The sequence below is a fragment of the Medicago sativa genome, chromosome 6 (genome assembly GCF_051527215.1).
Source record: "Medicago sativa cultivar Bolivia chromosome 6, Bolivia_mono, whole genome shotgun sequence".
Lineage (NCBI taxonomy): Eukaryota > Viridiplantae > Streptophyta > Magnoliopsida > Fabales > Fabaceae > Medicago > Medicago sativa.
Genome location: NC_140754.1, coordinates 87,021,660 through 87,048,372, shown reverse-complemented (window position 1 = coordinate 87,048,372; position 26,713 = coordinate 87,021,660). Strand labels below are relative to the sequence as shown.

At 32.9% G+C, this 26,713-nt stretch overlaps 2 protein-coding genes and 1 pseudogene across 4 annotated transcripts; all 3 read left to right on the top strand.

The window, feature by feature from the left end:
* Nucleotides 1-1,017: 1,017 nt before the first annotated feature.
* LOC146917793 (TMV resistance protein N-like) lies at nucleotides 1,018-11,850 on the top strand. 2 transcript variants are annotated; one of them, XR_015015871.1, is made up of 11 exons: nucleotides 1,018-1,550; nucleotides 2,445-3,621; nucleotides 4,270-4,497; nucleotides 5,898-7,148; nucleotides 7,236-7,710; nucleotides 7,854-7,992; nucleotides 8,096-8,216; nucleotides 8,842-9,067; nucleotides 11,138-11,309; nucleotides 11,388-11,478; nucleotides 11,648-11,850. XR_015015871.1 is itself a non-coding variant. In XM_085719572.1 (6 exons), the coding sequence occupies exons 1-5, from the start codon at nucleotides 1,078-1,080 to the stop codon at nucleotides 7,707-7,709; spliced, it is 3,603 nt and encodes a 1,200-aa protein (XP_085575698.1). In that variant the 5' UTR covers nucleotides 1,018-1,077; the 3' UTR covers nucleotide 7,710; nucleotides 8,842-8,962. The 2 variants fall into 2 exon arrangements, 1 of the variants encoding a protein (XP_085575698.1); XM_085719572.1 differs by lacking the exons at nucleotides 7,854-7,992; nucleotides 8,096-8,216; nucleotides 11,138-11,309; nucleotides 11,388-11,478; nucleotides 11,648-11,850 and having other exon boundaries at nucleotides 8,842-8,962.
* LOC146917794 (CDT1-like protein a, chloroplastic) lies at nucleotides 7,699-11,850 on the top strand (annotated as a pseudogene). The gene is made up of 8 exons (XR_015015874.1): nucleotides 7,699-7,710; nucleotides 7,854-7,992; nucleotides 8,096-8,216; nucleotides 8,842-9,067; nucleotides 9,968-10,519; nucleotides 11,138-11,309; nucleotides 11,388-11,478; nucleotides 11,648-11,850. The product of XR_015015874.1 is annotated as a CDT1-like protein a, chloroplastic (transcript).
* Nucleotides 11,851-15,472: 3,622 nt separating this feature from the next.
* LOC146917792 (TMV resistance protein N-like) lies at nucleotides 15,473-26,199 on the top strand. The gene is made up of 9 exons (XM_085719580.1): nucleotides 15,473-16,042; nucleotides 16,384-17,491; nucleotides 17,673-17,954; nucleotides 18,095-19,139; nucleotides 19,251-19,367; nucleotides 19,575-19,758; nucleotides 24,331-24,685; nucleotides 25,246-25,448; nucleotides 25,532-26,199. Exons 1-4 carry the CDS (start codon nucleotides 15,552-15,554, stop codon nucleotides 19,073-19,075), a joined length of 2,862 nt encoding a protein of 953 aa, XP_085575706.1. The 5' UTR covers nucleotides 15,473-15,551; the 3' UTR covers nucleotides 19,076-19,139; nucleotides 19,251-19,367; nucleotides 19,575-19,758; nucleotides 24,331-24,685; nucleotides 25,246-25,448; nucleotides 25,532-26,199.
* The last annotated feature ends 514 nt before the right edge of the window (nucleotides 26,200-26,713 follow it).

The window sequence follows — 26,713 nt, the reverse complement described above, 5'->3', positions numbered from 1 at the left end:
ACGACTGAAAATGACTCGGATGCAAATTTTAAAAATGGATTTTTAACAGAGAAATGAAACAACAGTTTATTTAAACCAACTTGAAAGACTCAGAGACAATTTTTAAGATTTGAACAGAGTCTTGACACTTGAAAAGACTAAAATACCCCTAGGGGCAAAAACTGACTCAAAATGACTTCAAATGCAATTTTAAAAAGGACTTTGACATAGAATTGGAATGAAGACTTATTCCCACTATTTGAAAGGACTCAAACAAATTTTTAAAAGATTGAAAGAAATTTTGACATAGGAAATGACTAAAATGCCCCTAGGGGCTAAACTGACTAAAAAAAATGACTCAACTGATATTTTTGAAATGAATTTTGACATGAGATTGAAACAAGGACTTATACAAACCAGTTTAAAAGACTCCAACAATTTTCAAGGATTAAAATGAGTTGAATGCAGGAAATGACGAAAATACCCTTTTATGTGAATTTTGCAAATAATATTGAAATAAAATGCAGAGAAAGATGCAATTGATCAGAGACAGTTCAAATGACTTATAATGCAAGAAAAGAGGAATTGAGTTAGTATTTTTAGGTCCAAAATTAGGGTATAACAGAGAGATGTAAAGACAAAAAAAAATTATATTTTTTGGCGGGCTTGCGGGCCGCCCGAGGCCCGACCGGGCTAGCCCTACCGAGCTCCGGGCTTTTTCGGGCCGGGCTAAAAAGCCCTGAATCGATTCGGGCTCCAAATTTTCGGCCAAAGCCCTGCATTTAATTCGGGCTTTCGGCCCGGCCCGTAAGGCCCGGCCCGTTTTGACAGCTCTAAGCCTATATACTTCAAAATCCTTTTGTCTCCCACATTCATACTCCCTCCGGTCCTATATATAAAAAAAAGATTCTTTTTTTAGATACATTTAATAATCAATGTATCTAGCCTTCATTGTAAACGAGATACATTAATTATTCAATGTATCTAAAAAAAGAATATTTTCTTATATATAGGACCGGAGGGAGTATTAATCACTATTTACAAGCGTACTCTACACTCTGCAATTCATATTCATCAAACCACACTCATTCACTCACTATGGCTTCCCTCACTGTCACAGATCGATTCAAGTACGATGTTTTCCTCAGCTTTCGAGGTGAAGATACTCGTTATGGTTTCACCGGCTATCTCAAGAAAGCTCTTGATGACAAAGGAGTAAGAACTTTCATGGATGAAAAGGATCTTAAAAAAGGGGATGAAATCACACCATCACTTCTCCAAGCTATTGAAGAGTCAATGATGGCCATTGTTGTCCTCTCTGAGAATTATGCTTCTTCATCCTTTTGCTTACAAGAACTTTCAAAGATCCTTGATACCATCAAAGGTAAGGATCGGTGTGTTATTCCGATATTTTATAAGGTGGATCCTTCTGATGTACGAAAGTTGAGAAGAAGTTTTGGTGAAGCAATGGATGAACATGAAGAGGCCAGCTCCTCAAGTCATAACATGAATAGTAAATGGAAGGCGTCTCTTCACCAAATTGCTAGTTTGTCCGGCCATCATTACAAAGGGTATTACTCCTATCTTTTGTTTTTCATTTCATTTGTCCAGTAAAATAGTCACTTAATATTTGACAAAAAATAATATCAACTCACTAATAATTTATTTCTTTTACCATTATTTATGTCTTTCTTTATCACGTATTTTTTTAAAGCTTAATTGATATGCTAGATAGTGAAGAGCAATTACTAAAAAGAAAAAAGAAAAGTAAAAAGAATGATTATTTTTTCTTACACAAAATAGTAAAGGGAATGATAAGAAGCGAAACAATAAATTTTTTATTAAAAAAATATACGTTAATTATATTTCTTCATTCATTCTTCAAAACCTTAAATGATATAAATAAAACAAATGACAATTTTAAAAAATAAATAGACTTACGAGCACTTTTGACCCTCCATATATCATAATTGTGAGCCTCTTGTATTTTTAAGTGATTTTGGACCCTTAAACTTTCCTTCTTTATGATTTTGTAGTCTCTCTCTCTGTCTCTTATGTTGTGGTGATATGATTTATTGATGTGACACTCAACTCACGACTTTTCTTAAAATTAAATAATAAAACTCCAAAAAATGCCAATATGTGTGTCCCATGGATAGAAGTTTGATTCGTTCTTAAGTGTATAAGCTGAATTTTGGTATTTTTATAATTTAAAAGAAAAGTCACACAATTGTGAGAGTTGAGTGTTACGTGAACGAAATATGTCGCATCAACTTAAATTTTGGGAGAGAAACTACAAAATTATGGGGAAATCATAAGGGACAAAATTCCTAAAAAATAGGTGGTGGCTAAAAGCGTACAATTGCGATATGTGGAGTGCGGAAAACACAATAAAGTGTAATATGTGATCATCGTTAAAAACATAACATATACATTTGAATGACCTCTTTTCTCTTACTTGATAGGGATGGGTATGAGTATGACTTTATTGAGAAGATTGTTAATCATGTCTTAAGAAATACAAAACCCATTGCCTTACCTGTTGGTGATTTCCTAGTTGGACTGGAGCACCAAAAGCAACACGTGACTTCACTTCTGAATGTTGGGTCTAGTGATACAGTCCACATGGTAGGGATCCATGGGATTGGTGGAATAGGGAAAACTACTCTTGCTTTAGAAGTTTATAATTCTATTGTCCATCAATTTCAAAGTTCCTGTTTTCTTGAAAAAGTCAGAGAAAATTCCAACAGAAATGGGTTGATTTATCTCCAAAAGATCCTTTTGTCTCGAATTGTTGGAGAGAAGAACATGGAGTTTACAAGCGTTGCAGAAGGAATTTCAATATTACAACAAAGGCTCCACCAAAAGAAGGTTCTTTTGCTTCTAGACGATGTTGACAATTTGGAACAATTAGAGGCCATTGTTGGAAGATCTAAATGGTTTGGTCCAGGCAGTAGAGTCATCATTACGACTCGAGACATAAGGTTATTAACAAGGCATGAGGTTGAAAGAACATATGAGGTGATGGGATTGAATGATGAAGATGCTTTTGACTTGGTGGGATGGAAAGCTTTAAAAAACGAATATAGTTCAAGCTTTAAAGATATTTTATCAATACAAAAATATGGAAGAGAATTAATGGATTTGAATGTCAGAGTTTTTCCAGGTTATGCACATGTTTTAAAACGTGCTGTAGCATATGCTTCTGGCCTTCCACTCGCTTTGGAGGTCATAGGTTCTCACTTTTTTAAGAAGACAATAGAGGAATGTAAATGTGCACTAGATCGTTATGAAAGGGTTCCTGATAAAAAGATCCAAACGACACTACAGCTGAGCTTTGATGCTTTGCGGGAAGAAGAAAAATTTGTTTTTCTTGACATTGCTTGTTGCTTCAAAGGATGGAAATTGGCAAGGGTTGAAGAAATACTTCATGCTCATCATGGTGATATCATGAAAGATCACATTAATGTGTTGGTGGAAAAATCTCTCATAAAAATAAGTAAGTCTGGTGATGTGACATTACATGATTTGATAGAGGATATGGGAAAAGAAATTAATAGACAAGAATCACCTGGAGATCCTGGAGAACGCACTAGGTTATGGGACTATGAAGATATAAAGAAAGTTTTTAAAGAAGATGCGGTGAGTCATAATGATATGGATGGTTTGGCTTTTCCTCTTTTAACTTTCATTAATGTTACTAATACTCATATCACCCTTCTGGCTTTATGAATTATTAATTGTCATAATATCTATCATAATTTTTTTATCTTTATATGAGTTTAATTTATATGTACCGTCAATGTAAATGTTTTTTTACACATATATTTACTAATGTGTTACTACATTGGTTAATGAATTAAAAACAAATGAATGATTTAACATAGAATTTAATGGTGGTAGATCGACAGTCTATAACAACTTTGCACATGCAACAAACCAAAACAGGTAGAATTGCTACATTTATTAACTGATATGACAATTTTGAATGTTTTGATGAATTGTTTGTTCAAAGTTGTTTTGGATTGTCGATCCTCTACCATTAAACTCTTTAACATATTTCATTAACTGATGTGATGACTTATAATTAAATACATGTGTAAACTTTTTAACATTATTAGTGTTTATAACTTAAATTTTTATAATATTTAATAATCTTACCAAACTACTTATCTTTTGGCCAAACTTTCGATTATCAACTCTATTTCCGATTGCATAAAAAATATCTTTAAATATGTGGTATAAAGTTCTACTATATATCCGGTTGATTTGTCCTTTTTTTGTTTATAGGGAACAAGTAACATTAAAATCATACATTTTCCATTTGAAGAAAAATGGGAAGCCTTGGATGGAAAAGCTTTCAAGAAGATGAAAAATCTCAAAACACTCATTTTTAGTAGTGATGTCTATGGTTATCGAACTTTTAAAGATTTTCCAAACAGTCTACGAGTGCTGGAATATTCCAATGGCGATTCCCATGGAACTTATTTCTACGCGTGGGACAGCTTTCTCACAAAGGCAAGTGTAAAATATTGAGTAAATAGGCAATTACCTTCACGAAATTGTAAGTTTCGTCAATTATCCCCCTGAAATTAACAAAACTTCAATTACCCCCATGAAATTGCGCATTGTTAATCAATTTACCCCCTCCATCAAATTCTTCTGTTAGTCAACATGACGTTTTGCAAATACTCCCATGAAGTTTTGCACTTTTATGCAAAATGCCCCCCGAATTTGAAAATTTATGTATTTTTTTCTTATACTTGACTCAAAAGATATTAAAGGCAAACAATTAACCGTTAGCTTTAAGAAAGATTGCAAATTGGAGATTGGAGACACTTATTGCTTTGAGTTGATTGATGAGAAAAAAAAAATTGTTTCTAAAGTATCTTTAAAAGAAAGAAAAAAAAAACTCATGGGCTTTTTGAAATGTTATGTTTAACTTTGCTATGTTATTTTGATACTTTGTAATTTTGTTAATGTCAACATCTATGTCATATGAATTCTCAATACGATCATGTCAAACTTTGGACAATTGTAATATTTAGTTTGATATTATATATGATTCTCTTTTCAATGCATATGCATTCTTTCAATTATACATGATGAGAGATAATTTGCATATGGATGAGAACATTGACCATTGTGTTTAGCTCTGTTTTCAAGCAATTTTGACTTTTGAGTGAAGAAAATTATTGGAAGTGCTTTTTCCCTAATAATGTTTGGCTCTGTTTTCAAGCATATGGAGGTTTCATTCACTTCCATAACTTTCAATCGAAGGATTTTGTATATATAGACTCATCCCAAGGTTTCTTGTTTATTTCCAAAGTCTAATTTGTGATCACAAAGAGAGAACTGTTATTTGAATATCACTTTCCTCTCCACATGATCAGACCCCAAGGTTTCTTGTTGATAAGTGTAGGAAGCTTTATGCTTTATAGTGTGCTGCTTAATGTAGGAATTCTTTAAACTTGACTTTGGGACCAAATACTTGAATTCTGTAAAATTAAAATGACATGTTGATTGTTGATGAAGGATCACATGAAAAAAATTAAAAGTTAACAGCATCAAGTTATAAATGAATAGCCAAGTATAAGAAAAAAATAAATATAAATTTTCAAGTCCAAGGGGCATTTTGCACATAAGTGCAAAACTTCAGGGGGTATTTGCAAAACGTCATATTGACTAATAGAAAAATTTGAAGGAGGGGATAAATTGATTAACATACGTTGTGCAATTTCAGGGGGGGTAATTGAAGTTTTGTTAATGTCGGGGGTAATTGACGAAACTTACAATTTTGGGGGTAATTGCCTATTTACTCGTAAAATATTTATATCTTTTATCTTATATCAAATATTAATACACGCGGTTCAATATTAATTATTTATTTGCATGTTTTTCTATATTTTTCTTTCCAGAAGTTCGAGAATATGAGAGTTTTAAATCTTTATAGAAGTTACGGTTTAAGACAAATACCTGATATATCTGGTCTCCCAAATTTAGAAGTATTTTCAATTCAAAATTGTGGGACACTAACTGCAATTGATAAATCAGTTGGTTTTTTGCGCAAACTTAAAATCTTGAGATTTATACGTTGCACTCGAATCAAGAGTATTCCACCTCTCAGTTTGGCTTCGCTGGAAATACTCCATCTTTCATATTGTGATGATCTAGAAAGCTTTCCTCTCATGGTGCATGGATTCGTTGGAAAACTAAAAGTCTTAAGGGTTATAAAATGCCCCAAAATCAGAATGATTCCGTCTCTCATGTTACCTTCTCTCGAAGAACTTGATCTTACAAATTGTACCGGTCTTGAGAGTTTTCCACCTATGGTAGATGGGTTTGGTGATAAGCTTAAAACCATAAGTGTTAAAGGGTGCTACAATCTCAAGAGCATTCCACCTCTCAAGTTGGATTCACTCAAAACACTTGACCTATCAAATTGTCACAATCTCATGAGTATTCCACCTCTCAAGTTGGATTCACTAGAAAAACTTGACATTTCAAATTGTTATAAGCTCGAGAGTTTTCCAATTTTCATGGATGGGTTGTTGGATAAACTTAAATTCATGAATATTGAAAATTGCATCTTGCTTAGGAAAATCCCACGACTCAGGTTGACTTCGTTGGAACATTTGAATCTTTCATGTTGTTATAGTCTTAAGAGTTTTCCAGAATTATTGGGAGAGATGAGAAATATACCAGAACTCCTCTTTGATGAAACTCCCATAAAAGAATTTCCATTTCAATTTCAAACTCTTACTCAGCCTCAAAGATTTGTTTCATGTGACTGTGGATATGGCCGCTTACCAAATAGAGATGTTGTGATGTCAGAATCGGCTGAACTTACCATCACAGCTGAAGAAAAAGTGAGTCCAATGCAATCTTCATATGTAAAGTATATTTGTGTCAGAGGCTGCAAACTTTCAGATGAATACCTGTCAATAAATCTCATGTTGTTTGCTAATGTGAAAGAATTACACCTAACTAACATTGAATTCACAGTTCTTCCTAAATCTATCGAAGAATGCCATTTTTTATGGAAACTTGTCTTGGATGATTGTACGGAACTTAAGGAAATTAAAGGGATTCCTCCACGCTTAAGAGTGTTATCTGCTGTAAACTGCATATCGTTGACTTCGTCATGCAAAAGCAAATTACTAAATCAGGTTATGATTCATTTTGTTTTTGATTGTAATGTATCTTATATTCTTTTTGATATAGTTAAACTTACATTAATTATTTTTTACTAATAGGAATTACATGAGGCTAGAAACACTTGCTTTGGTTTGCCACGGGTTCCAAAGATTCCAGAGTGGTTCGACCACAAACGCGAGGAAGGATTGACAATTTCTTTCTGGTTTCGTAACAAATTTCCAGCCATAGCTCTTTGTTTTGTTTCTCCATTGACATTTTGGTTTGGATATCATGGTATAAGAGTGAGCATCAACGGCAATAGTTTTATCTATAAATCTAATTCAGAGATACGTTGTAGACAACGGCCGGATATGTATCATTTGCATCTTTTTCATATGCAAACGGAGAACTTCAATGATAATATGGGGAAAGCACTTTTAGAAAATAAGTGGAACCATGCGGAGATTTATTTTGGTGTCTGTGCATTCATGTATAGTGGAATCCATGTATTGAAAGAAAAAAATAGCATGGAGGATATTCGATTCACCAACCCAGCGAATGATGCTAACATTGTGTTACACTCGGGATGTTGAAGTAAGTATATCATTCATTTTACCCAAATAGTCATAAAATTTTCTCTCTAGTGTTGTAGGATGTTAATTTGTTACAAGTTTTGGCAGAAATATTTAATTTTTGTATGTCTGACTCACCAAATATTGAATTTTTGGATTAATCAGTGAAAGAAACTTCAGATTTCAACTGTGAGAAGATTCTCCACATAGTTGATAAATCAATTGTATGTCTAACTCGAAAGAAGAAGACTGAACCATTATTACCCATCAATTTCAAGAATCCACTCACCCAGCTTCCAAAAAAGTATGAACCCTAAATTAAATTAACATTTTTTCAATGTTTATAGAAAAACAATCGAATTTGAAGTTTTTTTTTTTTTGAATGTTTTGTATTTATTTTGATACAGGTACACGACCTTTGCTGATTTGTGAAGTGACATGAGTTGTGCACTTAGATTGTTGCATCTGCGTAAAAAGTCTCCAACTTTTCAAAAATATTTGCAACAAGGTTGAAGTTCTTGCAAAGAGGTGATTGTTTTGTTTTCAAATTCCCTCAAATTTAATTTATTCATTTATTCCGGACCCTGCATATGCGGGAGCTTCAGTGCACCGGGTTGCCCTTTTATGGATACTAACCATTTTAAGGTTGTATGTTGATATTTTCCCTGTCATTAAAATAATCTTTATGTGTGTATATTTTCCATTCTATGAAGTACTGTTATACGTACACTCACATGTGGACACTAGTAATTATATGAATAAGTGACATGATTGAATGTAATCAAATGTGTCGTGTTGGAAACTAGACACACCTTTGATCAAAATTATTGGTGCTACAAAGGTGTATGTGTGTATGAGTTTGTGTGTAAATGTGTCAGTGGTTTCAAGTAGTGCATATAGAAGCACCATACCGAAGTAGAATTTTAACAAATTGATATTGTTCCGTGATATGTGATTTAGTTCAAAGTGTTGTCAAAAAGAGGCTAATGCTATGGCACTGTAGTGTAGCGAAATTTGAACAAACTGCTTTTTTCTGAGATCCGTGATTGACTTCACTATAGTTCACCATACGTGGTCAAAGTGTTAATTGTAGAGGATCCGTTTCCTTTGGTTGATGGATTAAGGAAGTGACTGTAGTCTGTTTTGTTTTCAGAAACTTCTCTTATGCTCATCTAGCGCAGATAAAATAAATACTCCTTGCAAGTATAGAAATTGAAAAGGTGGTTGTTGTTGATAAGAAGAGCTTGTGAATGAAACCAGATTTGAAGATAACCTTGGTATTTGACGTTGTAGAAGATAACTCCAAACAGTCTGATGATTTGGCTCTTATACGATATTTTAATTACAGGCTGATTAATTTCTTTAATCTGCATCCTGAGGTAACATTTTTTGATTTAGGGGTGTTACTTTTATTGATTGTGTTATATGTATTTGAAGGAGCAATTTACACCATCTTAACGAGTGCCTCCAGGGCACTCTTTAAGCATTCTAAATTTAGCAATTATCTTTTTAAAATGTCAAAGTTTTCAATTTCCAATGCACTTTATTACACAAACTTTCATAAAAGGTTACCATTTAATGTCCTTAACCAGTTCCCCGGGGGCACTAGTTAACATTTCCCTTTCTTTAATCTGTACTACTTTCGTGACATTTAGGTTTTCATTCTCAGCATAGTACTCTGTGTTGTGATTTGTGATTCCATATGGTAGGTAGATGGAAGCTTGTTATAACTAGTTGAAAATGTATTAATGATAATAATGTGTTGTATGATATTTGTTGAAAATATATTGGATCATTGATGATTACATAAGCATGTTATACTTGGTTGTAAATGTAATGATGATTATGATTTATGAGTTTTTTTTGCTACTGGTTATGCTTATCTTTTGACAACTACTTTTCTTTGGGTCTGGTTCCGCTATATTTATTTTTGTTCTTAGAAGTATGTAAAAGAATCGATTTCATCACTTTAATTTTGCTTTTGCATTTTAATGTGGATATAAGAGGACTGATATTCCAGAGGCCACACTACCAGAGCCCTTTTTGCAAAGACCTTATGACTTGATTTTCAAAGATGGAACTGTAAATTTGTCGACAGAACTTTCATCAACTTCCAATGAAATTGAACTGCCGCTGAACAACTTATATTTGTCTCCATCTTTTAAAAGATCGACTATATTTATTTTTGTTCCTAGAAGTATGCAGAAGAATTGATTTCATCACCTTAATTTTGATTTTAATTTTAATTTTTTGTTTTTGTTTTTTGTTGTGGATATCAGGGGACTGATATTCCAGAGGCCACACTATCAGAGCTCTTTAGCCAAAGACCTTATAACTTGATTTTCAAAGATGGACCTGTAAATTTGTCAACTGAACTTTCATCAACTTCCAATGAAATCGAACTGTCACTGAACAACTTACATCTGAGTCCATCTTTTAAAAGACACTTTTCTCAGAAGAATGTTGCCAACGAGACTGAGCAAGTTCCGAGCTTTTCATCATCTGAAAACTCTGTCATCCCATGAATCTGACTGGCTGGATAACCAAGAATGTGAAAGCACATGGCAGAATGAATGTCCACCATTGTCTGATTGTTGACACACACTCCTGCACAGTCAGCACCTGAGAGATTGTTGCTCGGTTCTGATGTTAAGCTTCAGAAAATGACTGCCCAAAAGTCTGGGTCGTGTTTTAAGCCTGCAAAAAGAGTGCTTGACTTTACACTCACAGAAGGCAGTGATGATTTGGATAATAGAGTATACATGTCTAAACCTAGATGAGGATGTTCTGAGGACTTCAAATCTTTTGATTTTGTTTCCCCACCTCAGGAGGTATGCGCCTGCTATCTAGTTTTGGTTTTAATTTTCGACTTATCCCTAAAATAATACTTTGATAATCACTTATTATTCTATTTTGTACCTTTCAAACTATCCTTGCCGGAGAGCTTGCAAAGAAAGCAATTTATTTTCCTGACATTTAGTAGTTCATGTTAAATTCTAGAGAGGAGCTTTAGAGATAATGAACATATTGGGTGAGAAACAAGTCGAAGATTTAGAGTAAAACATCGAGGATGGGTATACAAAAATGGTAACGTTTTTATTTATAACACACTTATAATATCGTAGTTTAGTCGATTCCTTAGAATAATCCTTTCTTTCTAGATTGACGATAATAAAGGGATATACTAACTGCACTTCATTCATTTTGTCTTTTCTAACTATTCTCCCATGTTCTTGCACCATTCAAATCTCTTGTTTAGTCATTGTTCACAAGTATGCCTGTACTCTGTTTATAATTGTTCATACTTAAGCATATTCTTGATATCTAATATCCCTTGCTTCCACATTTCGCATCTGATCAACATTATTTTCCTTAATTTTTTTTTGTTGTTAAAGTAATTTTTTCTTGTGAAAGTAATAGATTTCTTGTTAATTGGTTTCTCGATGCAGGTAGATGAGAACCTTAGTCATTCTTTTCAGAAAATCAATGTAGATCAACATTTTTTGAATGCATTGGATCACAATCCTTCATCATTGGTGGAACTGGTCAAAAGAACCTCAATCACAAAAGAGGAGCTCCTGCAAAAGATAATGATGAACTGTTTAGATTTTGTTGAGATTAGTATGTCCTAATTCTATTCATTATATGTACACGATTTCTTAGTAATAAAGAATCTAACTAATCTTGTCCTCCTAATAGGAAAAGCTGAAGAACAGATTGAGATCTTGGAAAAGATAGTGCCAGACTCGATTTGCAAGAAGGTGGTTTCTTCTGGAGACACTATGTACTGGTGGGTCTTTTTCTATTTATGATTAGACCTTTGTGGTTTCAAAGTATGAGTCTCTTTTATGGATAGATTATCAAACTTTTGATGGCATGAGTTCGCCAAAATCTTCGTAAAGTAGCTTGTTATTTATTATTTTCTTTGAGTTTCTTATTAAAACGGGTACCATCTGCAGCGTTAAGAATGCATTAAATTTGGACTCAGTTCTGTCAAGGGTAACCAAAGGAGAATGATAATCAATGTTAATTGTTGTGTTGCAAATGATTGCTGGTAATGCTACGCATTGAATCACAATTGTTTTGTTGGATCTTTGCATTCATATACAGCCAAGTGTGAAAAGTGTGTGTTCTACATATGCTATGTAGTGTAATTTTGTAATTCCACTATTCATTTTTACTTGTCATTCTTGGAATAAAAATTTGTATCTATTTGCTTGTCGATTTTAAAATTCAACGCAATATAGACTATTGTTTTGTCAATAATACCTTTAGTATGCATTTAGGTCCACGAATTATGCCAACAATTATTAACGATACTAATATTAATCGTTTAAAAAAAAACACCAATATAAAGTTCAACATGAGTTGGTAATTCAATTTGCTATTAAGCAATATGCTTCCATTTTTACCTACAATATGAATAACATACACATCTTTCCCGCTGCAAATCAGACACAGCCGAGGTATTTGTCCACTACTTAGGACACCACTTGGTAGTAAGAAATCATGATCATTGGATTGGATCTATAGGTTCATCCATTTTAGGTTGTGTGCCGTACACACAACATTTCCCATCCATTGGATCTATAGGCTCATCCATTTTTATTGTAGGTCATCTTCATATGATTCTTTTATCCTTCGATCTACAGCTTTTTCTTTCAATTATTTCAGGCTATTGCCCTTTTTGAACCATTGATACTAATTTCATACTTGGTTTGTCACTTTGAGCAAAATCTTCCAATGTCCCATTTCATTGAGTTTTCAAGAAACCAAGAAAAACTTAAGAGTTAGTCCAACATTAGTCTCCAACATATAATATATCACTTTCAGGTGTTCACTTGCATGTAGATTTGACATATGTAATTATTGTTTACCACATTTAAATTTATAGTTAGTAAAATTTGTTGACGGTTAACAAGTTTCAACATCTAGTATATCAATTAATCATCCATTAAATGTGATTAATTAACCATGTATTTGAACTGTGTTAACCAATTTAAAAGTTTTTGAAATTTTATATATTGTTCAAATCACGCAATCATTTTTTTTTAATGGCAAATGTTAGTAGTTATCTTTTTAGATTAATATCTATTATTTTGTTCGAGTTTCAACCTAAGACTTCAAACTTCTATCTCTTAGCTCTAAGCAGTTGAACTTCATGTGAGCTACATCTTTTTATGTACTAGCTACTCATCTCTAAAGTTAGGAACCCATATTAATTTCACCATATGATAAAGATAGTGTGATAATGTTAGAAAATTAGGAGTGTGTTGATCGCATTTCTATTATTTTTTATTGCATATGATTGAAAGCTAAGATGTTTCATTTATTCTGATGGATGTTTTTGATAGTGAATGTTTTTTTAGCTTATCCTATTTAATCGTTCAAACAACGGAAACGATGATTTCTCTCCTATTATATTTTTTGCTCATGGACGGCATAACAAGGAAATCTGCTAAAATATGAGTCAAATTTATAAAATACAAATAAGCAAGTGAATGATCAAAATAATTAAGGACTAATAATTCCCTAATGGAGGAAAGTGGAAGATTAAAGATCTAACATTCACTAAGTTTATTATTCTCAAATGAAAGCAACTATTATTTTGATTGTTTAAATTAATAGTTGGTTTCACTTGTCTTCTCATTTAGTTTGTCAAACCTCCATAATGTTCCTTTATTTTAATTAGCTTCTAAATATGTCTTTCGGCTATGTTTAATCTCTTCTCCTATTGTTTTACCTCACCATTGTTCCATTATTTTGATATGTAACAGCAAAATCATTAGTTTTTGTATTATTTATTTATGGTATATGATAAAGGCAATAATTGATCTACTAGTAATCCAACTTTACGTCCCTCCCTTCCTTTAAAAGAAAAACTTTAGGTCCCTCCACTACGCGTTTAAATCATAATAAAAAGACTTGGTCAGGAAAAAATCATAATTCAAATATGTGTAAAAAATATCAATATAAAAGGGCCATCATATCAAATTAATAATGGACTAATGGTGGACTACGTTGATTTGTTTTGTGCTTTATATATTCCTTTCGAATTTTGAGTCTAAACAACTCTACGCACCAACCCGTAAGATTAAGATTCAAGTGTTTTAAAAACATTATTTAAGGAACAGTGTGAGAAATTTGGAAAGAAAGAAACAACGGATTTTCAATGACAATTATTGTATTATTCAGCAGGTGGTGGACAAAGTTAAGTCTCTAACGTTCAGGTGGTTGAAGGGGAGTTTAGTCAGTCTCTCCCTCAATTTTCATGGTTGGTGGCTTAGTCCGTTTACTGTCTTAGGCATCGGTTAATTTCTGTTTTCCCTGTTTTTTGTCTTTTGGTGGGCGGCTTTTTGCCTTGTAATTATGGATTGAACTTGTCTGTTACTTGGGCATTTCTTCCTCAGCACATCTTGTGTTAGGAAGGCCTTTTTGATGTGGTAATATATTTCATTTTAGCCTCTTCAAAAAAAAAAAATATTTAAGCAAAATATAAGTCAAACCCATATAAAATTTATAGGGAAGTCAATGAGTGTGTCAATAAGCTTGAAAAATGTGGTCTCTCCATTTTCATTAGGTATGAGATTTTTAGAGATAGATAATATATAGCCTTTTCGAACCATTATTTTTTTAGATTTTTTTGTCTTCTCTCTTTTTGCTTTGTTTTTCTTTATTTCGAGTAAGGTTTTTCTCCTCCATTTTCATTTTCTCTTTTTATATATGGTATTAAGTGAATGAATTATTTGTAAATTCTTTATGGACCGATCTACTTGAGATGTCAAAATTTCACATTGATAACTTCATTCTCCATGTCAGATAAAATAAAATAAAATATCTTAAAAGCAAACGACAACTCAAAGCAAATAATTATAGCTAAAAAAACTCAAATCTTCTATGAGCAAATGACACGAGAACGATAGTGTGTGTGTGTCTATATATATATATATATATATATATATATATATATAGGTCAAATGGCGACCTGGTTTTAGAATGAAAATACAATATATTGTGTTTTAATTCTAGGATAAAAAGGCCCTTATATTTTTTGCTTGTCTATTATAAAAGCTTACGCAATATGTGAACTTAGAATTTTAGGCTTAGAATTTAAGAGAAACAACAAGCTTTGTTCATCCCTTAAAAAAAAAAAAAAACAAGCTTTGTTCATGTACATTTTTCTACCAACTAAGTTATGTTCACACGTACAATTGTCATGTAAAAAGTTTACTTTGATATCTTAAAAATAAAGTGTTCTAAGCAATCACACAAGCTAGAATACAATTGAAGATACGCATGCTAAAATTTATGTTCACACGTACAATTGTCATGTAAAAAGTTTACTTTGATATCTTAAAAATAAAGTGTTCTAAGCAATCACACAAGCTAGAATACAATTGAAGATACGCATGCTAAATTTTATATATTTCACCACAAAAAGAAAAAGATACGCATGTTGGTGTCTGTTTGACAAACCTCTATTAACGCACATCCAAGAATGTTTATATGAGATGACACGGGTTTCTTCTAACTTAACCAAAGTCCTGGTTCCAATCCAGTCTTGAGAATACAACTACATTAAAACTCTTAGGAATAGCTCGAGAGATTAGTCTCCGCAATTACGCGCGGAGGGTACCCGATTTAAAAAAAAAAAAAAAAACCACCGCTAACGCACTGACTCTATTTAATTAGTTTTGTTAATTTCTTAATTCATGAGTGGAGTATGGTCCCTTGTGTTTTTTTTTCGAATCCTTTATAACGCCTACCAATCCAACACTTTCATCACATCGTCCATATCCTTACTCAATACAGAGTAACATTTCCTCTCTTCTTTTGTTAAAAAAAAACCTTTCCTTTCTTCTCATGGCTGCATCACCATCCTCATCGTCCATCACAAACGATGGATACGAATACGATGTGTTCCTCAACTTTAGAGGTCCCGACACACGTCGTGATTTTACAGGAAATATTTGGAATGCTCTACATAACAGGGGGATCCGCACCTTCAGGGACGACTTGGATATTTACAAAGGTAAAAATATCGAGAAATCACTTTTCGAAGCTATTGAAAAATCAAAGGCGGCCATCGTTGTTCTCTCTCCAGATTATGCAACTTCATCCTTTTGTTTAAACGAACTTTGTCATATCCTTAACTGCATAAAGGGAAGGGGTCGATTTGTTTGGCCAATCTTTTATGAAGTTGACCCTTCAAATGTGAGATGGTTAGAAGACACTTATGGAAAAGCCATGGATGCTTTGAAGGAATGGCATAGCGAAGATGAGTTGAAGGAATGGAAGGATGCTTTGAAGCAAGTGGCTGATTTGTCTGGTACCGTTTACAAATGGAAGACAGGGTATGCATGTTCTTATTTATTTTCTTTTTGTTGCTGTTTACATAATTTTTAGATTAAAATATAGAAGGAAAAAAAAAGATGAAGATGAGTGATTTCAAATAAAAAATATCCAAGACCAAGAAAATGAAATTGAAAATCTGAAGGAAAAAAAACTATCTTTGTGTGTCAAAAACATATTTAGTTATGTTTAATTTTTTTTAATCAAGTTAGTTATTTTTAGTAGATGGTTAATAAACATATTTTATATTCATCCAAATATGGTATTTCAGTGATAAAAAAGTGTTAAAAAAAATCCTCTCAAAAAGGTCCACTAAGATGACTTCATTTCTAATATTGGGCAGGCATGGATATGAATACGAGTTAATTAATAAGATTGTTAGAGACGTCTCAGGAGTGATCAGACCTTTTTCCTTATCTATTCCTAATCACCTTGTTGGGTTGGATGCCAAAAAGCAACATGTATTATCGCTTTTGGATGTTAGGTCCAGTGATAAAGTTTATATGGTTGGAATCCACGGAATCGGTGGAATAGGGAAAACAACTCTTGCTAAAGTAGTTTATAATTCAATTGTCGATCAATTTGATGGTTCGTGTTATCTTGAAGATGTAAAAGAAAACGCAGAGAAACGGGGGTTGGTACATCTCCAAAATATCCTTTTTACGAAAATATTTGGAGAATATAAAATTGTGGTAACAAGTGTTAATGATGGAGTTAAAGAACTTCAAGTTAGGCTCCGACAAAAGAAGGTTCTTTTGCTTCTTGACGATGTTGACAAGTTGGATCAGTTACTCAATATTGTTGGAGAACCCGAATGGTTTGGTTGTGGAAGTAGAGTTATCATCACGACCCGTGACACACAAGTGCTAAGAAGTCATGGGGTTGAAAGAACATATGAGGTGAAAGAGTTGAACCAGAAAGATGCTTACGACTTTCTTAGAATGAAAACTCTGAAAAATAACATTGTTAGTCCAAGCCATGAAGATGTTTTCAATCGTGCTTTAACATATGTTAGTGGCCATCCATTAGCTATTGATATAATGGGTTCTTACTTGTTTTCAAAAAAAGAAGAAGAATGGAACTCTATACTAGATCGTTACGAAAGGATTCCCAAGGAAGAGATTTTTTTGAATCTTAAAGTGAGCTTTGATGCTTTGGTCCAAGACGAGAAAGAAGTTTTTCTTGACATAGCTTGTTTCTTCAAAGGATTTGATTTGAAAAATGTCGAAGAACTATTGCATGCTCATTATGGCTATGAAATGAAAGAGCACATCAATGTTTTAATTCAAAAATCTCTCATACAGATAGGTGAATCTTATAATTTGACATTACATGATCTAGTAGCAGACATGGGAAAAGAAATTGTCAGACTAGAATCACCATATCAGCCTGGAGAACGCAGTAGATTATGGTCTGTTAAAGATATAGTTGAAGTTTTAGAAGGAAATACGGTGAGTAAAATTGATATGAATGATTGAACATTCCATCTTTAACCTTGATTTAGACCTCTTCATTAATGCTCATATTACTAATTTTTCCTTTATAATTTCTAATGTTATTTAAATATGTGTAATTAAATTCTAAAGTATATATACATATATTTTGATTCATTTGTGCTATTTTTGTTAACAGGGAACAAGTAAAATTGGAATCATGATGTGTTCGTTTTCAGAGGACGACATTGCAGTAAATTGGGATGGAGAGGCTTTTAAGAATATGAAAAATCTTAGAACACTTGATATTCAAAGTGTTTCTTTTTCAGAAAGTCCGAAGCATCTTCCAAATAGTTTAAGAGTACTGCAGTTGTGGAGATATCCATCAGAGTGTTTCCCAGTTGATTTTTATCCGAAGCAACTCACAATATGCAAATTTGACTTTAGATTTAAATGTTCACAGGAAGTCTTTTTCAAGAAGGCAAGCGTGATGAATTATATACCCCGGTCGTATTTCATAACAAAATGACATGGCTGTGTTCTTATAATTCTCCAATTAATAATGTCACATTAATTAAGATCACTCGCTCACTCATTTATTTGTTTTGTTTTGTTTTGCAGTACTTCAAGAATATGAGAAGTCTACAGTTTCACTATTGTGATTCTTTGAGATCGATGCCTGATATGTCAGGTCTCCAAAATTTAGAAGTATTTTCATGTTATTGGTGTAATGATTTAATTACATTTGATGACTCCATTGGGATGCTGGGTAAACTTCAAATTTTGAATGTCCGAAATTGTTCAAAGCTCCAAACTATTCCATCTCTCAAATTACCTTCATTGCAGGAACTCAATCTTAAAGGTTTATATGGAATTGAGAGTCTTTCTCCCATGTTGGATGAGTCATTGGATAAACTTAAAATTTTGAGTGTCCTCGATTGTCCATATATCAAAATTATTCCACCTCTCAAATTACCTTCATTGGAAGAACTCACTCTTTATCGTTTATCTAGTATTGAGAGTCTTTCTCCCATGTTGGATGAGTCATTGGATAAGCTTAAATTTTTTCAGGTCCATTATTGTGCAAAGCTCCAAACTATTCCATCTCTCAAATTAGCTTCATTGAAAGAACTCTATCTTTCAGAATTACATAGCATTAAGAGTCTTTCTCCCATGTTAGATGAGTCATTGGATAAACTTAAAATTTTGAGTGTCAAAGACTGTGTACTTCTTAAAACTATTCCATCTCTCAAATTACCTTCATTGGAAGAACTCGATCTTTCATGTTTATCTAGTATTGAGAGTCTTTCTCCCATGTTGGTTGAGTCATTGGATAAACTAAAAGTCTTGACTATTAAAGGTTGCTATGCGCTGTGGAGTTTTCCACCTGTCATGTTGCCTTCATTGGAAGAACTCGATCTTTCATATTGCGAATGTCTCGAGAGTTTTCCACGTATCACCAGTCGGTCAATGGCTAAACTTAAAATATTGAGACTTGAAGGTTGTGTAAAGCTCAGGAATATTTCAGCTATCAATGTGGCTTCCTTAGATGAATTTGATCATTCAGGATGTGAGAGTCTCGAATTTACCACCTCTGACTGATGGAAGATATTAATACAGTTTACTCCATTTCATTCTGTCAACTCAAGACCACTCCCATTACTAGGTAGCTCTTTGAAAAGATAATTATGAACCTTTTTTTTCTTTTCTTTTTTTTTTCTTTTCTAAGACTTGTATATGGTTTGATTCTAGTTATTGCATCGTACATTTTTTCTAGTTGTCAGCTCTCTGCAGAAGAAATGCAAAACATGTTGAGTTTTTGGAGAAGTTTGTGCCGGATTAATATTGGATCTGAAAAAGGTTGGATTCTATGGAGATATACTATATCCTGCAGGTCTCTTTTACTTTCAATTAGAATTTTGTTGATATTATAAGTGAGATGTTTTACTTTCATTTCATCAAAACATACACTAATTTATGATAAACTAATTTTCATTACAATGTATACTGCTTCTTGATTTTTGTGTGTTAATCGCATTCCTGGAGTCAATGCTAACAGTTTTTGTTGTTTTTGCTGTATCATTGTTAATTGTCTCTATAGAATGGATCGAAAAGCATGTGATGAATCAGTGAAAGATGCTTCGGATTTCAAGTGTAAGAAGATTTTCCAAGAAGTTGATAAATCAATTGCATGTCCCACTCAAGTGTGATAAGAAGACTGAACCATTATTTGCAAAATAATCTTTTCAAAATATTTGCAACAAAGTTGAAGTTCTTGCTAAGAGGTAATTGCAAAATTATTTATTTATATATGGATAGTAACCATTTTAAAGTTGTATTTTGATACTTTCCCTCTGATTAAAATAATCTTTATATATGTTGGCTCCGGTGATCTTTAATCTTTATTTATATTCAAAGTACTGATACGATACACTGACATGTTGACAACGGTAATAATTTGAAAAAATATGTCGGTGTCGGACAATGGACACACCTTCAACCAAAAGTGTTTGTTGGTGCTACAAACATGTATGTGTGTAAGTGTGTCAGAGTAATAATACGTAGTAGAGTTTTAACAAACTACTATTTTTCTGATTAATTTCTTTAATTTGCACCCTGAGGTAACATTTTTTTTATTTAGGGGTGTAGCTCTTTTATTTGTATTTTCTGTATTTAAAGGAGTAATGTACGCTATCTTAGCAGTGCTATACATGATCTTATTCGACTGTTAGCTTTTGATTTGGATTGTTATTTCTAAATCCAATCTGAGTAAATTTTAGAACTTCATTGGTTTGTGTTTGACTTATACATTGGACAAAGACCGTTGTGATCATATGGTGGCATTCAGGTTTTCATTCGCTGCATATGGTAGGTAGATGTAAGCATGTTATAATTAGTTGAAAATGTATCTATATCTATACTATATATAAAGAAAACTATCCCTTTCAGCACACTTTTGGGTTGAAATTTTCTTTCCAAAAATACCCTTAATTTTTAATTTTAATTTTAAATACAAATAACACATGTAACAAATAGATAATAATAAACTTAATTTAAGGAGAAAACTTCCACACAATTCCTTATGAACTGTTCTTACTATTAGCCAATTATAAAATAACACGTGGATTACTAATCCATGTCACTAATTGTCCCCGTTAACCCTCTTTTACCTCCGTTAACCACAAATCAATATCACAAAAAGCTAGCACAAAACAAAAACTCATGTAATTTTTTATCAGCCGATTTTATGTTGTACATCTGTGTTGTTCCCCTCAATACAACCGACAAAGATTGCCAAGTATTTTCATATCTCTTCCACAAAAAACAGTGTTTCCATATTATTTTATTACTTCCACAAAAAACTGTATTTTCATATTATTTTATTAATATAAGTTATCCTTCCTTAGCCTTTGATCAATTGTAACAAACGTGAGCAAAAAATAATGTTAAAGATTGGACTTTAAATCCTTTAAAAAAAGATTAGTAACAAACGTGACCAAAAAATATTGTTAAAGATTGGACTTTAAATCCTCTAAAAAAAAGATTAGTAACAAACGTGAGCGAAAAATATTGTTAAAGATTGAACTTTAAATCCTCTAAAAAAAGATTAGTAACAAACGTGAGAAAAAAATAATGTTAAAGATTGGACTTTAAATCCTCTAAAAAAAATTAGTAACAAACGTGAGCAAAAAATAATAATTTTAAAAATTGGACTTTAAATACTCTAAAAAAAAATAGTAACAAACGTGAGAAAAAAATAATGTTAAAGATTGGACTTTAAATCTTCTGAAAAAAAGATTAGTAACAAACGTGAGCAAAATATAATGTTAAAGATTGAACTTTAAATTCTCTAAAAAAAGATTAGTAATAAACGTAAGGAAAAAATAATGTTAAAGATTGGACTTTAAATCCTCTAAAAAAAGACTAGGACTCGAAATATTTTAGAAAAAGATCTGTTAGCTCTATATTAAATATTAATTATCAATCAGTTTCGAGGAGAAGAACATAATTTGTTGTCATTTGACGAGGTTGAAGGGATACTCATAACTTATATCAAACGGAATTCCTAAACTCAATTGCTCAAGGAAGTATCCCACCACATATTTTAAAGGTAAAAAAAGGTGCTGTAACATCCCAGACTGCTTACAGGATTGCCGACTAACTCCACAAACCAACACGAGTTTTTTCAGCATGCTTTGTCCTCACTCACATGCTTACCGGGAAACTTCCCGGTAGGTCACCCATCCTAGTACTACTCCAAGCCAAGCACGCTTAACTATGGAGTTCCTATGGATTGAGCTCCCGAAAAGAAGATGCATCTTGTTGATATGGGTAGTACCTAACAATTCTTATAAGCCTTCCTTCAACCATGTAGTCCCATACCTACACGGCCTCCGGATCCCTCTCATTCCGATGTGTTTCGGTTCCTACTATTGTCGTGGGGGTCCCTTGCGGCTTAAACCGTTCCCCTTAGGTCGGGAACCTTTCGTATCCACCTAGCGGGATATCGAAAGCCACGACGTGGGTGTTACATGCCCACCAGCTTCCGCCTGGTTCGTCCCCGAACCACACCGTACTGGGAGAGGTCTGCTCTGATACCAAGTGTAACATCCCAGACTGCTTACAGGATTGCCGACTAACCCCACAAACCAACACGAGTCTTTTCAGCATGCTTTGTCCTCAACCCTCTTCTCTTGCTCTTAGAAGCCTTATTTTCAGACCTCCGCTTCAGTCCTTGTCCATTCAATATGACTCACTTATGCAAAACCCGTACCCTGCAATATCCAGCATCAATGCCTTAACTTTAACAATTTAATTAAAATACCAAACGATATCGGTTTTGAGCAAACGACCACTCGTTGGAAAGCTTAGGGCGTCAGGATTCCAAATATAATTTTTGTTTTGAGGGTTAACCATCCAATTTGTACAGTTTAGACACAAGAATTATTAAATTCTATCAAGTATAGTAGGAGAAAATCTACCTGCAAGTTTGAGGAAAATTTCAGTCTCGTTTCTGTACCAATGAGACTTCTAAGAGCAATATAGACTATTGTTGAAAAGACTCGTGTTGGTTTGTGGGGTTAGTCGGCAATCCTGTAAGCAGTCTGGGATGTTACACTTGTATGACCCTGACTTTATTTATGTTTATGTTGCAAGAAATGAATTTATGTAAGATTATGTTTATGAGCAATAGCACGAGATACTATTATACAAGTATAAGATATGTAATTGATCAAGTAAAGAATGTTATGCGAAGACGATCTTAGGTTCCCCTAATCGTCCGGTTTAGGATTGTGTCATGAATATGTTATGTTAAGTCTTGATGCGTTTAACGTATCTTGAGTTAGCGGTCCTAGGATCCCTTGACCGCCATGACACGTAGGATAGTAAGCCTATAACAAGTAAGATGAATTATGACGGCCCTAGTATGCACAACCGTCTAAGTATGCAAGTCTCCACACACGTATAATCAACCGTCAGGTTGTAAAGTAGACACGTGGTGACCGTAGGTTTCCCCTGAGGTTACCTATAGCCTAGGATTTAGGGGAACTCACTGAGACATTAAGTCTCATCCCAATCCTTATTTGTTTCAGATAAACAGGTTGGTTTGCAAGCAAGTAGCCGGATGGATATTTTAGCAAGTGCTCGTTCGTACCCGCTGCAGAATGATTATGGATTCAAGGATGCATTTATTATATTTTAGACAAGAGGTGTAGTATTGTTTTTGTACGAACGCGTATTGTTGTCTAATATATTCATTCGAAGTTTTTATGTTGTAAATTTTAATGTATCCAGTACTAAAGATAACGCACATGCTAAACTTTCTAGATACGTTTAGTATGGGTGTTACAGGTGCACCTTTGATGTTGTTGCGAAACATAGACACTAGATATGACCTGTGTAATAGGACACGATTGTTACGTCGTTGTTTATTTAAGAATATGTTAGATGTGGAAATCCTAACAGGAAGCAATGCTGGAAAAAGGGCATTCTAGCCCAAAATTAAATTAAAAATAAATGTGAGTTCAGGACTTCCCTTTGTGCTTAGTAGAAAACAGTTTCACCGTTAGACTAAGTTTTGCTATTACCATAAATAAGTCACAAGGGAAAATCATTCCCAACGTCGGAATTTATATTCCACGACATGTTTTCAGGCATGGTCAATTATATGTAGCTTTATCAAGAGGAGTTTCTCAAAATTCAACAAAAGTTCTCATTAAAGAAGGGAAAATAGAAGAAGAAGATTGAGACTTTACGAAAAATGTAGTTTTTAAAGATATTCTTTTATCGTAATCATAACAATGTTTCTTTTAGATAACATGTCATTTATACATTTATGTTATGATGTTACTAATTACTATTAGAATAAACAATAAATGATCATTATTTTATCTTAATTTTATATGCAGGCAAACTAAAATATGTTGAGTTCAAAAATAATTTTGTTATATGCCTTGAAAATATTTTGTTTTTAAATCAATATATCAATAATTTCCATTAATATTTTAAAATTTGAAAATTTTAATAAAAATTATACAAACAAACATAATAAAATAATCACATGCGTTAGCGCAGCGTGCCCGTCTTTCCGCTAGTTAATGATAATAATAATAATAATAAGGTATTATATGATATTTAGTTGAAAATATATTGTTGTTTATGTAAGCATGTTATACTTGGTTGAAAATGTATTGACGATAATAAAATAATATTAAATGGATTTAGTTGAAAATGTTGTAATGTTGATGAATAAGAGGAAGTATATTAGATTTTTTAGAAACATGTAAAAGAATTTATTTCATCACTTTAATTTTATATTTTAATTTTTTATTTTTGCTTTTTGTTGTGGATATCAGAGGATTGATATTCCAGAGACCACACTACCAGAGCCCTTTAACCAAAGACCTTATGACTTGATTTCTAAAGATGGAACTGTAAATTTGTCAGCAGAACCTTATGACATCAACTTCCAATGAAATTGAACTGTCACTGAACAACTTACATCTGAGTCCATCTTTTAAAAGACACTTTTCAGAAGAATGTTGCTAACGAGACTGAGCTAGTTCAGAGCTTTTCATCATCTGAAAGCTCTCTGTCATCCCATGAATCTGACTGCCTGGATAACCAAGAATGTGAATGCACATGGCAGAAAGAGGCAAGCAGACGGAATCACTGTCCATGTGTATTCAACGAAATGTTATTAATACACCGGTACATAAGATCTCTCTTCCACATTCATGCATGAAAAAAGAGGAGCTTTAGAGATTGTTATAAGATAATGAACATAGTGGGTGAGAAACATGTCGAAGATTTAGAGCGAAACATCGAGGATGGTTATAGAAAAATGGTTAAGTTTTTATTTATAATACACTTATTATATCGTAGTTTAATCGATTTCTTAGATTGGATGTGTCAAATAGTAGAGATGGGTTATATTTTTAGAATACTCCTCTCTTTCTAGATTGACGACAAGAATGGGATTTGCTAACTGCACTTCACTCATTTTGTATTTTCTTACTTTACTAATACTATTCTCCCATGTTCTTGCTCCATTCAAATCTCTTGTTTATTCACAGTTCACAAGTATATGCTTTTGGTCTATGTTTATAACTGTTCATACTTATGAATATTCTTGATATCTAATATCCCTTACTTCCGCACTTCGCATCTGATCAACATTATCTTCCTTAATTTTTTTTATTTTATTGTAAAAGCAATTTTTTTCTTTCTCGAAAGTAATTGATTTCTTGTTAATTGGTTTCTCGATGCAGGTAGATGAGAACCTTAGTCATTCCTTATCAGAAAATCAACGTAGATCAACATTGTTTGGTTGCATCGGATAACAATCCTTCATCATTGGTGGAACTGGTTAACGTGATTGACTCTATATTTGACTCTGTGAAAAGAACTTCAATCACAAAAGAGGAGCTCTTGCAAAAGATAATGATGAACTGTTTAGATTTTGTTGAGATTAGTATGTTCTAATTCTATTTATTATAATGTACATGTTTTCTTGGTAATAAACATTCTGGCTAACTAATCTTGTCCTCTCAATAGGAGAAGCTGAAGAACAGATTGAGATTTTGGAAAAGACTGTGCCAAACTGGCTTTGCAAGAAGGTGGTTTCTTCTGGAGACACTATGTACTGGTGGGTCTCTTTGCTTTTATGATTAAACCTTCGTGCTATTAGAGTATCAGTCTCTTTTAGAGATGTGAAAATTTGAGTCTGGCTTAACATGAAAATTTCAATCTTCTTTGGACTATAAAAAAACACAATTACATATATCATCATGGATATAATGGAATAATAGAACTTCTGATGATATTTGTTAGTGTTGCTGTTTGCCAAAATCCTCTGCCCATTGACTTCAAACTAGTTGTTTATTAATTCTCTTTGTGTTCTTATGCTTGTAGTTTATAAAACCTGTTATATTTGCAGTGTCAAGAATACGTTAGATTTGGACTTAGTTCGATCGAAGCTTCACAACAATGTGAACAAAGGAGATGTGTGAAAGGCTTTTGTGGAATGATAGGGAGTGTATTTCTGGTAATACAAATGATTGTTGGTTATGCTCTGCATTGCATGGTAATTGTTGGTTGGATTTTTGCACTTGTTGTTTTAGTTACAACAAACAGCTATAGTGAATATCTTGGCTGGGCACATAAGGGATTGTAAGAACTGGTTTTATAAATTTTATAAATTGTTCTTAAGCTTTTTAGTTCCACATATTGTATTCTCTGTCTCACAGTTTCTTTTTTGGTTACATTCTCTCGGTTAGTGGAACACTTATTTCACACAGATTAATGAATGATATAAATGGAAAAAGGGAATAGTAATTTTATTTATTTTTTTTTGATAAAAAAGGTAATAGTAATTTTATTAAATTAACGTAATATTTTTCTTACAAATTAAGTTAAAGTTATTAAGTATTGGTGTACACTACTATAGATATAAAATGAAAGATATGAGTAGAATTATCTTGAATTCCTTACCTGAGTGTGTAACCAAAAAAAAAAAAAAAAAAAATTCCTTACCTGAGTGTGCACAATAATGCACAAGTTACCTATAACTATATATTTTTCAAGGGTCTTTTTAAATTGCATCTTCCATTTATTTTTATAAATGGAGAGGATCTATACCTAACAATAAAGACACTTGTTAAAGAAACAAAAAATAGTAGCCTTATCTTGGAAATAATTTTTTAAATTTTAAAAAGTTGAACTCACCAGCCTGCGTCG

Coding starts and splice junctions, on each gene's coding strand:
- LOC146917793 (XM_085719572.1), top strand. CDS start 1,078: ATGGCTTCCCTCACTGTCACAGATCGATTCAAGTACGATGTTTTCCTC. Junction 3,622..4,269: donor AAGTTTTTAAAGAAGATGCG/GTGAGTCATAAT, acceptor TTTTGTTTATAG/GGAACAAGTAACATTAAAAT. Junction 7,149..7,235: donor AAAGCAAATTACTAAATCAG/GTTATGATTCAT, acceptor TTTTACTAATAG/GAATTACATGAGGCTAGAAA.
- LOC146917792 (XM_085719580.1), top strand. CDS start 15,552: ATGGCTGCATCACCATCCTCATCGTCCATCACAAACGATGGATACGAA. Junction 16,043..16,383: donor GTTTACAAATGGAAGACAGG/GTATGCATGTTC, acceptor AATATTGGGCAG/GCATGGATATGAATACGAGT. Junction 17,492..17,672: donor AAGTTTTAGAAGGAAATACG/GTGAGTAAAATT, acceptor TTTTGTTAACAG/GGAACAAGTAAAATTGGAAT.